This window comes from Podarcis filfolensis, assembly GCF_964270895.1.
Source record: "Podarcis filfolensis genome assembly, chromosome: 10".
Taxonomy (NCBI): Eukaryota; Metazoa; Chordata; class Lepidosauria; order Squamata; family Lacertidae; genus Podarcis; species Podarcis filfolensis.
In genome coordinates, this window is record NC_139612.1 from 55,773,491 (window position 1) to 55,787,891 (window position 14,401).

General features: G+C 40.5%; 1 protein-coding gene and 1 long non-coding RNA gene across 20 annotated transcripts in view; one reads left to right on the forward strand and one right to left on the reverse strand.

The window, feature by feature from the left end:
• The window catches only part of BICD1 (BICD cargo adaptor 1), a 141,740-nt gene that overhangs the window by 38,526 nt on the left and 88,813 nt on the right, over positions 1-14,401 (reverse strand). For all 19 annotated transcript variants that reach the window (XR_014538673.1, XR_014538674.1, XR_014538675.1 and 16 more), the window contains exons 4-7: positions 13,543-13,695; positions 10,419-10,856; positions 6,314-7,405; positions 1,881-2,032 (exon numbers count right to left, since the gene is read on the reverse strand). Coding sequence is in view for 13 of the 19 variants with exons in the window: in XM_083572286.1 (XP_083428412.1) it covers positions 1,881-2,032; positions 6,314-7,405; positions 10,419-10,856; positions 13,543-13,695 (1,835 nt within the window). In the remaining 6 variants the exon portion in view is untranslated. The remainder of the gene's footprint in view (positions 1-1,880; positions 2,033-6,313; positions 7,406-10,418; positions 10,857-13,542; positions 13,696-14,401) is intronic.
• LOC310742848 overlaps positions 1-14,401 on the forward strand; it is a 175,859-nt gene that overhangs the window by 21,195 nt on the left and 140,263 nt on the right. The window lies entirely within an intron of this gene.

The window sequence follows — 14,401 nt, forward strand, 5'->3', positions numbered from 1 at the left end:
CAATTCAATGAGAGAGAAAAACAAAACAATATGCAATCAAAAATGGTCAGCCAAGCAAAAGGCTTCAAGAAACCCACTGAACAAAACCAATTTGAGTGAAAAACCCTCTCAGTCCCACGGCTTGAAATCATGCAACAAGCACAAGTGTGGATAGGCCTAAGACATTGAAGAAAACTATTTCCTCAGTTTCCCATCTCTTACTTGCTCTGAAACTTATGTATGGTGCTACTAACATTTATCTGATCTGCTGGAAAGGTGGAAGGTGTGGCGGAACTTGCTTAAGGAAATTAAATTAAATTAATGTAATGTACAAGTAGTAATATTCCTAACAGAGCCAAGACATTATGTCATAGTATTAATAATCAGCTGGAGGGAAGCATATTTAATTATACTGAAAGCAGAGCTTCTTTGCTTACAGGAACTCTCATTTCAGTACAAGCCAAGTACTCAAAAAGTCACAATGTTCTGCACTTAAGTGGACTTTGATGCTTATCAATAACTGATTTTTTTGTTTGTTCCCAACTGTCTAAATGCTTTATTAATGGCAAATTTGTTAATATAAAAGAACCACTGCTTTATATATTAACTGCTACATGGACTGCATTTGAAAAGAACTGAAACCCTCCAGTGAAGCTCAGAAAGAAAGAACAATCAAACTAAGTAACTCCCAAATTTTACTAAAGTATCAAGCTCACCAGAAATTCTGCAGTAAAAATAGGAAAGTTTTAGGGAATTTGAAAACTTTTATTATTTATATGCCTAATACCTCTCCATACTAAAGTATCAATTTTTCCTCTTAATTTAATTCAAAGTACTGTTAAGTATGCCCTAATCTCTTTTGACATTACTGCTTCATAAGCCTGTTTCTCCCCCTTTTTAAGATTATAAGTTTGAATTTTGTGCCTTTTTTGTTGTTGTTTCCTTTAAAAGTAATTCAAATGCATTATAAAAAGAATCTTGGGCATATTCAGCTCGTAATAACTGATAACCTCATATCCCAACTGAAATGAACCTGTGCCCTTATGACATAAATAACTACGTTTTTGTCTTAGTTTCTCTTGGGAAAGAAGGCCATATTTCTGAAAGAGTGTGATCGCTGGACGCACAAGACGTCATAACAGGGATCTGCACTTTATCACAGTTGATAATAGAGATTGCTGTAGAGACTGATGGGGGAATGGACTTGTGAAGTTGGGGTGTTTGACTTGGGCTGCAATCCTAACCCCACTTACCTGAAAGTACCGGTAAGCCCTATTTAAGTCAGCTGGGCTGCACTGCACTGTAAGATAGTAAGCATTAACTATCTGCCTGCTAAGCAAGAATGAACTTTGAGAACTCTTAATGAGAAAAGGGAATAAATGGACTATAGTGGTACTTCAGTTCTTGAAAGAAATCCGTTCTGGAAGTTTGTTCGGCTTCCAAAATGTTTGAAAACCGAGGCGCGGCTTCCCATTGGTTGCAAGAGCATGTTCGGGTTCCGCAAAATGTTCGAAAATGGAAGCATTTACCGTATAACACCCCCCCCCCCCCCGTGTATAAGTTGTTGGGCTTTTTGGGGGGATGGAACCAAACACCCATCACCCATACCCACTACCCGTGTATAAGACGCCCCCAGTTTTAAAACATTATTATAAAGTAAACAGAGCTCGTCTTATATACAGAAAAGTACGGTACTACTGGGGTTTTGGCGTTTGGGAGCCAAAATGTACAATAACAGGTATTCGGGAAACAAGGTTCCACTGTATTCTTTAAAATCACTTGCATTATCCCAATGTACTATCTTTCTTTATTATTTATTTATTATTTAAATTGCTTTATGTCAAGGTATATACGATAACGAAATTGAATTTATTTATTTATTTAAAAAAGTATTTCGGTACCTGGTTGCGAACATGGCTCTCAAGGATGAGAAGGTTGCTGCATCTTCTTTCAAAGCCTTTAACTCATTACGTAGTTTAGTCATGGTTTCTGTCACCATGGCCTTCTCATTCTCATACTTATTCTTCAGATTAGCCAGGGCCACTTCAGCTGTCTGAAGCAAAGACACAGCCATTATATATGTATGTATATTTAAGAACACAAAATAAGAAGTCTGCTGAATCAGGCCCGTGGCCCACCCAGTCCAGCATCCTGTTCTCACAGTGGCCAACCAGAAGCCTGTGGGAAACCAGTAAGCAGGACCTGAGCACATCAGCACTGTCCCCTCCTGTGGTTTCCAGCAAACGAGATTGAGAAGCATACTGATTGTGACAGTAAAGGTAGGCTGGATGGAACAGAAACTACAAGAAAGATGCTATGTTTAGCTCAACAACTGTAATATTTAACCAGCTGAGACAATATACTCACATTTACATAGCATGTAATTAGTGCAAATTTATTTCTGTCTGGCTTATACAATACAACTGGAATACACTGCATTTCAAACATATGAGGCAAAAGTTTTCTTTGGCTGAAAAAAGGTGAAAGCAGTCTGAAGGATACTTCATCCCGATGGTGCAGTGGTACCTCTGGTTATGAACTTAATTCTTTCCGGAGGTCTGTTCTTAACCTAAAACTGTTCTTAAGCGGAGGTACCACCTTAGCTAATGGGGCCTCCCGCTGCCACGCAATTTCTGTTCTCATCCTGGGGCAAAGTTCTTAACCCAAGGTACTACTCCCGGGTTAGCAGGGTCTGTAACCTGCAGTGTTTGTAGGCCGAGGTACCACTGTATAATGTTTTTCTGCCCCACTGTCAACTCCAGTCAAATGTTGTGAAACAATACAAATATCTGCAAACCCCATTTACTGGAGGCCAAGTGGGATGAGTGTACACATGACACTCTTTCAAACTGCCTTCAGATCTCTGAAATACTAGTGCCTACATCCAATCTCAATTCTTTAGAAGAATGCTATCAAAACAGTTTGAATCGTAGACTTGGAAGGGGCCTCCAATGTCAACTATGAGCCAATACCTGCTGATGCTAGAAATAACACTATTACAACATCCTTTATCGGTGTCCAACTAATGTCTCATTGCCACCGTAGTAGCAAATACATGGGGTGATTGTTCCAGTGCCTCAGTTATAAAAGAAAAGGTAAGAGGGCCTTCAATAACTAAAACACATCTCCCACAGCCTTCTAAAAACTGGAACCAAGGCAGCTATCACAACAGATAAAGGACCCGGGCCTCTTTTGAACATCTTTAATCCTAGCACAAAATTCCAGCCCTATCACCTGGAAAAGCTAGATTTTAACCTGCTGTATGTGCATTCCCTGTAACTGTCACTGAATGTGGCAGCTTGCAACAGCAAAATGAAACGATCCTGTTGGAATAAGTTATGCTTGCAAACAAAGGTCAAGACAGGGTTAATCTGAATATACTGTTCTTGTACCTGCAGCTTGTTAGGTGTGAATCAAGGAACATGTGTTGTGGTTCTGGACAGTTAATGTAGCACCCTGCTTGTGGTTAATGCTTAGCTGGAATGAAATATTCAACGCACCAATAGAGAAATTAAAATAATAATTTATTTGTCAGAAAAATAAATGAGAGACACAGTGGTATATGGTTACCAAAGCTCTGCCCACTCCAGCCCTGATGGCCAGCACTTATATTTCCTCAGCCCAGCCCCCTAGCTCCTCCTTTGGCTGCCTCTGTCCAATCAGCCTGGTTGAAATTCCTATTGGCTGTTTGCTAGAACCAATCATAAAAGATACACCCATTTCCTATTGCCTTTTATGGGAGACAAAGAGCTATATTTCCTTCTATCTATAAATGGCAAACAAGTAGCCATATATCTTACATTTGCCTCAACAAGGTACCTTAATTACCAGATCACCTTTTGCCCTTCTTGCCCTATTGCCCTCCAAAACAGATGGTTAAAACAAATGCTCATTCTGTCTTAAACAGAGATCAGAGATCTTGGGTTCACATTCTCACACACCATCAGTGAAATAAGAATCTAACATAAGAATCTAACATTTCTTACTTTCTAAATCCTTTGCATAATTACATTTAAGCCAACATATCTTAAACATTAACATAGATCCTTTTCAAAGTAAAACTTCTTCAGTTTACACCCCCCTTTCCTGGCCAGCTGCTTTTCCCATTAGCTCTTGCCCTTTAACCTGTGGCTCAAGTCTCTAATGGGAGACACATTGTATTATATTTTGTTAAACAATGAATCCTACTATTTACCAACTCTTAATTAGTGCTTTTGCAGCTTGATTGTATTCTGTAGGGTCAGTAACCTAGTAACCTTTGCTCCCAGCCTGTAATTCCCTTTTTACAACTTTGAGAATTTTGGCTCCTGCTATAAATAAATCAGGGGGGCCTTTGTCCAGGAGGATAAACATCTGCCAAAGTCTTTTAGCCAGCTGGTCTTCTGCCTGGCATAAAAACACACAAGCATCTGCAAATATATATATATTTTTAAGCTCATTTTAAAATACAAGTCTTGATCAGATGCCTCATTAAGAGTTAACACTTCAGAAGTGTTCTTATTAGCTGGGTGCACTGCCCACATGACCCGGCCATTTTCCTTTGATCTGTGCTCTGTGGGGGCTGAGCTCTCTCTGGAGAGCAGTCTGTCTGAGAATGTGAGCAAGGTAGTTTCATTTTTGTTAGAGGCAGAAAGCTGCAAGCATGCAGCTAGATTCTGTAGGTTTTTCTTTTCTGTTTGCTATGCTTCTAAATAAAGAGTTATAGATTAGAAGCACTGGTGTCGAGCTGAGTTATTGAAGACACCACATCGACACAGACAAGCCATTTTACACTGTGTGTGAACTCTGCTATTATCCGGCAACTGAGAAGAGTGGCAGTGTGCGGAGTGGAAGCATGTGGGCGCCATTGGAGTTTGTGGGAGTGGCAATAAATCAAATTTATTGCAGGGCCGTTGCAGCAGACTCAATGGGTCAAAGGATTTATGACCCACAAACTTTAACAACATGTAAGGCATGAGTCAGAGCCATGCCAATGATTCAGCACAAAGTAGAGTATAAGTAGCCCTGAATTTGTAACAAGGTGTTGGTAGTGTGGCTGGCTGGAAATCAACTGTGTTGAATTTCTGCTGGGAGAACATTTGCTGGCACACCTTCTATGTGTAAGATGTCTGCCTAGAACAAGAGGCAGTCAGAGGTAGGAACTGTGTTGTACTTTTTTAGTGAACTACCTGTCAGTAAATATACTGACTGTACTGAGCTGTCTAGTGTTGCTATATATAGGAAAGGTAAAAAGTTAAGGTAAATGACCCCAGGACAATTAAGTCCAGTCAAAGGCGACTGTGGGTTGCGGCGCTCATCTTGCTTCTGGCTGAGAAAGCCGGTGTTTGTCCACAGACAGCTTTCTGGGTCATGTGACCAGCATAACTAAACCACTTCTGGAGAAACAGAACACCATGATGGAAACCAGAGTGTATGGAAACACCGTTTACCTTCCCGCTGCAGTGGTACCAATTTATCTACTTGCACTGGTGTGCTTTCAAACTGCTAGGTTGGCAGAAGCTGGGACAGAGCAATGGGAGCTCACCCCATCACAAGGACCACCAACCTTCTGATCGGAAAGCCCAAGGGGCTCAGTGGTTTAGACAGGGTCACCCACATCCCTTTAAAGGAAAACCGGGGGTGGGTGACAGAGTTGGATCAATGACTAAAGTTTTGGCAATTAGAGCATTTGCCTTTGTTGTTGCTGTATTTAGGATTGATCGTGTTGCCTATAGCCAGCAATCTGTATATGCAATGCAGCAATCTAAATATTAAAGCATTTTGAAATAATTCTTCTTCGAGTTTTCATTCTTCAGCAACTAGAAGCCAAAACACCACTCTAGAGATGTGAGAACTCTTGGGCACACAGAAGTTATTGGTTCAGGAACAACACTCAGTTAAAACACATTCCTGTACTAGTGTGGCAAGGCCATCTGGAAGAGTTTTACCTTTATGCCTTATGTATAACCATGTATCCTAATAATGCTTAATTGTTAACGCTAAACATGTAAAAGCAAAATATGATTGGTTCCCTAGGCCTCTGGAATTCAATGCAATCTTGAGTGTATGCCACATTTATTATTTTGTAGAATGCTCAAATTTGTTCAATAAAAACTAAGTGAACTAAGTTCACTGTTGCAGTAAATTAATTTAACTGTTTTTTTAAAGTAATTTTGGGTTAAGAGTACCTAAAATAAAATAAATTATGTGAGAGAGAGCATGAGTTTGACCAACTGCGGGAGGCAGTGGAAGACAGGAGTGCCTGGCGTGCATGGAGTGCATGGGGTCACGAAGAGTTGGACACTACTAAACAACAACCACCTTTCTAATGGCAGATGGGCAGTTAACAGCTTACCTGTTTGTTGGCTTTCAACACAGCCCTTAGGGTCGCTATCTGCTCTCGTTTCGTACTCAGCAGGGACTTCAATTTCAGTATTTCTTCCATTAAGGCCTCCTTGTCCTTATCAATCATAGGTACTAGTTCACGGGCTGCTGCACGCTGCCGTGACAGCTGCAGCGACCGATCTACAGCCTTCTGCAAGTGCTTGATTTGGTCCCTTATTATGGCATTCAGGTTGTAAATATTCATCGGTTCTTTGCGAATGTCACTAGTGTCGGAAACTGGGGAGGAAGGAGGGGCTGTGATGACTGGAGAAATTGTGGGTGTCTTTGTTGGACTTTGCTCTTTGTTGGCTTCTGCACTCTCCCTTGAAATCTGCTCAGTCGGTGTCCTCACTTCTATTGGAGATGCCATCCCTCTCCTAGCCAGCCGTGGGGACAGAAGCCCCCTTGGATCATCAGGTCCCTTGAGGCTCCCACTTCTAGTAACTCTGCTTTGCCTGTAATAATCTAGCATAACCCTATTAGGAGTTTCGTTGTTACACAAACACACATGGTGATAGAGCTGAGCCAGCTCCTCACTGAAAGTCACCAGCTCATCCTGGGCTGTGTTGAGTGTATTGTGGTTCTCATTTGCAACACCTGTAATTCTTTGCAAGTCTTTTTCCATCTGCATCATTTTCTCATGGCTATCCTTAGTTGACTTTTCCAGGTTTGTCACCTGCTCATCATATATCTGGATCCTGCTCTCATACTTCGCCTTTTCTTCGGTGTAGTTTTCAACACATTTATTGTATTTCTCCTTCAAGGCCTTTATTTCAGCTTTGAGGTCAATCACCTCTGTGACAGCTACTTTGTATTTGCACTCCAGAATCTCCAAGCCATTGATGTCCACTTCATAGTCATGGGTTTCTTCCCCAGAATCCCGGCCTTTCTCAAAATCTAGCTCCTTCAATTCTTTGTTGCTTTGTAAACCCCTCATAGCGTTGACATGCTCAGTGAGCCTGTGGACCCGTTCATGTTGCTCAGTAAGTGCCCCCTTTGTGTGTTCCAGCTGGGTCTGTGACTCCTGAAGATTAGCCAGGAGAATAGCTTTCTCGCGCTCCACCTGCAATAACCCAGGGAGAAAAATATTAATGTCTCAAAAAAGAACCTGGGTGCAAAACTAACTGCTCAGTACCCATCGGTATCTTAAAAAGACTGAGCCCTAGGAACCGGGACCTCAGCTACTGCTGAGGTCAGAAAGTTCTTCCTCCTAAGCAATCACACAGTATCTTAAATTTTGCAAGAAAGTGGCATTTTATTTATTTAAGGCATTTGTATGATGCCCTTCATAAAAATACATCCTAGGTCAGTTCACAATAAAAAAATACACTAAAATAATAGCACAACAAAAAAGCACAAGTTAAAAAACAAGAAAAGCACCTTCCAGATACATCACAACTTCAAAGTCAATTGAGACAGCAAAATGGATGACTTCGCTTCAGTGCTTAAAATATAGCTTCCTTGTCCATCAGACCTAAAAAATAATTTCATTTAAAATGCCAGAGAAACAATGTCTTAACCTGTACCTTTGTTGGTTATTATGGTGGTGATGGTGGTTGTTCTCATTCCTGTTATATATAAAGCAATTGGTATTGTGCTAGCAAAAGTAAATAAACAATTCCTTCTCATGTTCTGTGTTCATGGGCCCAGTTAAGGCATCATATTAAACTATAGCTACGTGAGCAAGCAGCACTGCTGGCGTACACTACTCAAAAGCTGCCACAATGCTCCTCTCTCACTATTGCTGCAGTTGCACCATGGACAAAATAAGCAAGAATCTGGCTTATGTTGTCTGAATCCAGGCTTGTGGTTTGTATGCTCCTTATTAACTGCTTCCAGTTTCTTGAGCCCAGATTCGGATGACACAACATGTTGGCCTACAGCTTGCTTTGTCCACCAGAAATGGAACAACATGAGACCCTTTCTGGGCAGTGTGCATTTGCATGCTGCTCATTCATGTGAAACCATAGTTTGTTTTCAGTTATGGTTTAACGTGGCATGCAAATAAGCCAATATTTGTGTCACCAGTCATAGGCAACAATATTTTCCACCAAACCTGGAAAATTTTAGTTGAGATATGCACACCATTCCAAATACTTTAGATATATTTTAATAGCAATTTGAGGGAGAAATGGCATTAGACTAGCAGTGTATTATTATTTTTTTTAAAGAAAAGAACAGCAGCAAATGAGCTCTATCAAGTGTGAGTGGTGCAACTTGTTTGATGAGATGTAATAAAACCAAACCTAATTAGTTTAGTAGATGGTGGCCATTATTATTTCAAACCCCATGACACATAAAGGATAGTAATTTATGGGAATGTTAGGTGAATATATAGTTAGGAAGAGAGATAATTAGGAACAGTGTTCCTGGCTCTAGGCAATAATCTTGATAGGTAATACATCTGTATTACTGTTGTCATACACAAGCTATATAGGCCTTGTACTGACAAACAATCTACTATAAAATAGTAATCTATCTTGTTCCACGCCACCCCAATCTCAAAGTTCTTTGGATGCTCTGTTGGCTTCTTAACGGCCCATCCACAGGCTATCACCTTATGAGGAAGTTAAAGGTAAAGGTAAGATACCCCTGACCATTAGGTTCATTCACGGATGACTCTGGGGTTGCGGCACTCATCTCGCTCTATAGGCCGAGGGATCCGCCATTTGTCTGCAGACAGCTTCCGGGTCATGTGGCCAGCATAACTAAGCCACTTCTGGCAAACCAGAGCAGCGCACGGAAACGCCGTTTACCTTCCCGCCGGAGCGGTACCTATTTTATCTACTTGCACTTTGACATGCTTTCGAACTGCTAGGTGGGCAGGAGCTGGGACCGAACAACGGGAGCTAACCCCACCGTGGGGATTCGAACCACCAACCTTCTGATCGGCAAGCCCTAGGCTCTGTGGTTTAGACCATAGCGCCACCCGCGTCCCTTGAGGAAGTTAGCCTTGCTTAATTAGCTAATTCCAGAGGAATTAAGTCTAGCTTGATTAGCTATTATGGGACGCGGGTGGCGCTGTGGGTAAAACCTCAATGCCTAGGACTTGCCGATCGTATGGTCGGCGGTTCAAATCCCCACGGCGGGGTGAGCTCCCATCGTTCGGTCCCAGCTCCTGCCCACCTAGCAGTTCGAAAGCACCCCTAAGTGCAAGTAGATAAATAGGTACCGCTTTATAGCAGGAAGGTAAACGGCGTTTCCGTGCGCTGCACTGGTGCTGGCTCACCAGAGCAGCTTCGTCACGCTGGCCACGTGACCCGGAAGTGTCTGCGGACAGCGCTGGCTCCCGGCCTCGTAAGCGAGATGAGCACGCAACCCCAGAGTCGGTCACGACTGGCCCTGACGGGCAGGGGTACCTTTACCTTTACCTAATTAGCTATTACAGGATTTAGGTGTCCAACACACAGCTTAATACAAATCCTAATACAAATACCGGTAACTCTAATACACACTGGTCTGGCTGGTCTAGCTATTTCCCAGTTGTAACACTGGGAATTTAAGAGTGTGTAGCACCCATAAACCTATACCTATACATGGTGAAACTTGAAACTCATCTGCTTCTATGGAAAAATAATTTAAACTGTACGTAAAAAAGCAAACTTTATCCTAACTCTATAAATATATGTATCTGCAATGTTGGGCTATAAGTAGGTGGAATGGAGGGACAGGATTGCACAGGAGAAGAATCCAGGGAGGCTGCCTGAGGGTCAGGATAGTTAAAGGAAGTAAGGAATTGTATGCACATAGGAGGAAACAGTAGATGCAGAGGTATATATAGTATATATAGTTGAAGAAAACTTAGGCACAGGGCACAGGAGAGGAGAATAAAAAGGAAGGCAAGATAAAACAGGGAGGCATATGCTTGTCAAAGCAGCACAGAACATAAAATTCTGCATCTGCCATTTTTTTCTGTCACTATAATGGGAAAAACCACATCTGGTGGAATTCTTTCTCCTATGCAGTTACCAGAACTACAAAGCACCCTCCCACCGGATGGATGCAAAATGTAGTTGGGCCCAATATCTAGTACATTATATGAAACTCCCCTTTTAACGGTACATGTCAAATGTTACCTGCATGAGCTGCTGTTTCAGTTTTTGCATTTCCGAGATGTTGAGCTCACTGAAGAGATCTGAGACTGGGTGCAGTGATTCTGCTTTCCTAACTGTGGGAGTCCGAAAGTCACCATTCATTTTCATGTGGGGTCCATGAATGTGTCCATTCATTTTGTCATCATTATTAGGTTCGTTCCCATCCTCTCCAAACTTTAATCCATCTACCGAGATATTAATATGGTTATTATACATGCTATCATTTAGATTGATATACTGGGAGAGTTCCTTCCTCAGATTGTTCTTTTGCTCTCTCTCATTCTTTAACGTCTCCAGGGCTTCCTCTAGCTGATGCTCCGCAATCTCCTTTAACCGGATGGCATCTTCTAGCTGGCTATTAAGCAATACAGTTTCTTCCTCAAATCGTTTTATCTCGTGTTTCAGGCCTTCATATTCAACCTGAATTAGGTAAGATAAAGAACATTCAAAATACTAAAAGTTGGATTTACAAACAACCTGCCATTTGCTGCATCTGTTAAACTAAGGTACCAAAAGAGAGAGAGAGAGAGAGAGAGAGAGAGAGAGAGAAGAAAGACTGAACATACGTACTTAAAATTGTTGGATGGAGAAAGGACTTAGATTCTACTTACTATATAAACTGGTCAGTAGAGAGATGTCCTGAAACCATTGTAATTCTATCGTAAGTTTGCTATATGTTACATCTTTCATAATGATGATTATGTAGTGCAAACCAAATCAGGGGGAGGTTAACAGTTTTTCAGAATAAATATTATCAGGTATATTTCATGAAATTTACCTCTTAACTAAAATGTATTGATTTTGTACCATCAAATGTGACAAAATATTTTTTGTAATTTAATAGAAAATCCAAGATGTTTCAGGTGCTTATACATACTGCTTATACATACTGTAAGCCCAAGGCTTACAGACACATATGGAAAAATGTATTAACTCAAATCTGTAGAGCATGAGACTCTTAATCTCAGATTTGTGGGTTTCAGCCCAACGTTGAGCAAAACGATTGCTGCATTGCTGGGGGTTGGCCTGGATGACCGTCATAGTCCCTTCCATCTCTACAATTCTATGATTCTATGACTCTATAACCATTTTTTAAAAATTTAAAGACACAAATATATGTTCACTACATAAAAACATGAATTCAGGGAACACTGCAAGAGAATATTGCTCAAAAACACATCAGGTAAGTTTTTTGTTGTTTTTTTTTAAAGGAAAATGATGTAACAAGAGCAACTAAGCAAAAGGTTTTAATGAAAATACTAATTGAGACATACATATGACTTATTTTGTCAATCATCTTTTTGTGTATGTTATGTTGGGTTGAAATAAACGACAGACGAATGACAAGTGTCATATGGGAGGCATCTCTCGAGCATGTCTCGGGGAGTTCCTTTTATTGAATATTACAGCATTGCCACATATGTGCTTGTTGCTGATTGGTTAACACAAATACAATGCAAGGGTTGCATATAGGCATTAATCATCAACAGATTAAAGGTTGGGAAAGGGAACACAGAATTGGACAGGTATGAAAACCTCCTTATTAAACTATTACTAGTGATTGATATAGCAAAACTTAAAAGAACATATCTATCACATTCCGTAGATGTGGTCAACCATGCATTAAGAACAGGTCAGGGTACGATGTTTCATGAACTCATTGTGAACTAAACATTCTAGGGTGGGTGAGGAAGGAATGCTTCAGCTTAGAGCGGTTTGCCAGAGTCATGTGCAGAAGCAAAATTTCCCATCAATGTTAAGAATGGTTAAATTAAAAAATTGGTTAAATAAAATGTTATGAATAAAAGCAGACACAGCAAAATAAAATTGTGAGAAGGTAAAGGTTTGAAAGATTGCATAGAAATATATAAATGTTCCCTGGAAACTACATGTCCAAAATCCCTAGTCAAGCTGATCAATATTCATTTATAATGAGAGACAGTTGGCTCTTTGCAAGCAGCAGAAACATAAATTAATTCCTTTGTTAAAGATACAGCATATATTTATATACTATTCAAGTAACACAATTACTATATAATGAGTAATCTCAGAAGTTAATCAGCTCTTTATCTATGGTATAATTAGCAGTGATTTTTTATTTTTTTGCTGAAAATGGGAGCTATTTTCTGCGTAACAAAAAAACAAAAGAAAGAAAGAAAATGAAACACAGCCTATGCTTACAATCTGCTATTTGTGTTTATAGGGTAGAATAATGTTGGATAGCAATTACTTCTAAATTTAGTCTGGGTTCCAAAGAGCTATTTTAGGCAAGTGTAAGTGCTTGCGAGTCCCCAATGGAATTTTGACTTTATTGCTTTGAACATCAGACCCACAAGCATGCAATATCACAGATTGCTTCTGAGACTCCCTTCAGTTTTGGAAATGTTCTCTCACAAACAACTGCTTCCTTCTTTGGACCCTGCATAAGCTTCTGGCCCAATTGGCTTGGCAGCCAATTCCCCACCCATGTTCAGAGCCTGACCCTAAGGCTTAATAATGCTTCACAAAGGGGGTGGGCTGGAGCTAGCAACTGCTAAATTGACATCAAGCCAAATGCCCCACTATACACCCAGCTCACAACTCATGGCATTTTAAAATCTCTTAATAGAGCAGAAATGTCACATGATAGACTGCAATCTAACCATGTGGAGTAATCAGATTAATATTTTCTGTGGGTTCAGCACCCACCACTTACAGTACATTATATTCCATATTTTAAACCATTAACATGATTTTGTGGCACTGGTCAACTAAGTTACTGGTCTTCAGCTGGTGGGTCAGAACTTACCGCTGAGTTGCAAGCTGGCCAAATGTGGGTTGCAGCAGCACTATGACCATACAAATGTATGGTAATAAAATTAAGAAATAAAGCTGCTTCCAGCCCAACTATATAAATGCCCTTTCAAACCAAGAGATGCCAGGCACTGAACTTTGAACCCTCTACATGCAAAGCATGTTTTCTGGCAACCCTCCTTCAACAGTGTCTTCTGTTGCTTGCTCCCATTATCTGGTAATGAATGTATACTGTATTCAAAAAATGGTATGTAATTCAGATCTTGGTATTGTTCCTTTTGCAACCTGTTTTGAAAATCCAGTTAGTGCTCACCTGGTTCTGTTTCAGTGTGGAAACCAACTTTTGCAATGTAATGTTTTCTTCTTCAAGTTCTGTATAGTCCTGAAGGAGTCTTGCCTCTCTGAACTTGTATTCTCTTATCTCATCTTTCATCCGAATTCTCTGCAGCTCTGCCATTTCATTGCTCTGAAAAGGAGAAAGAAACGAAATATATTCTCATTGTTTCATTTCCAGTGTTACAGGAATTTTAAGGTCTTATATATATAAAATAAATATTCATAACTGTTCAAGGCAAACACATACATAAACATATAAACCACATGTCTGGAAACAGTACAGGAAAACAGTCCTAAAGCCATTTTGACTCTTTCAGTCACCTCAAATATTTCTCTGCAAGGAAGGAAATGGAAAAGCCTCCCCATTGTCTTTGTTCACAAATCCTGTCTTAAGGGTGTGTCTGTGTATGAATAGGGTGAGCCTGTGACCTGGATTCAGTAATTAAGTAGTTATCATCACAGAAAAGTGGCCAAATGGTCCAGGTAATGCAATCAGTGATCCATTATCAGGTATCTTGGCAGACAGGAGAAAAACAACACACTCAGATTTCTGCTGTAGACTGCCCCTTCTGTGGTGTATGCATGATGTATTGGGGGTGGTCTTGAGCTACAGGGGAGGCAATTTCAAATGTCTATATAAGAGTTTGCACACCAATGTTTGGGGTTCCTCCTGCATCCTGCATGTGGCTGTGAGCACCCTGTTGCAACAGTTAATAAAGATCAGGCTTACTAGCTGCTTTGCTTCTCAGTATTCTCTGGTTGGCCTGTTATTTTCTCCTACTGATATAGAACCTACAAAAGGACTTTATATGGGCTCTTGGGTACCCCATAAGGGA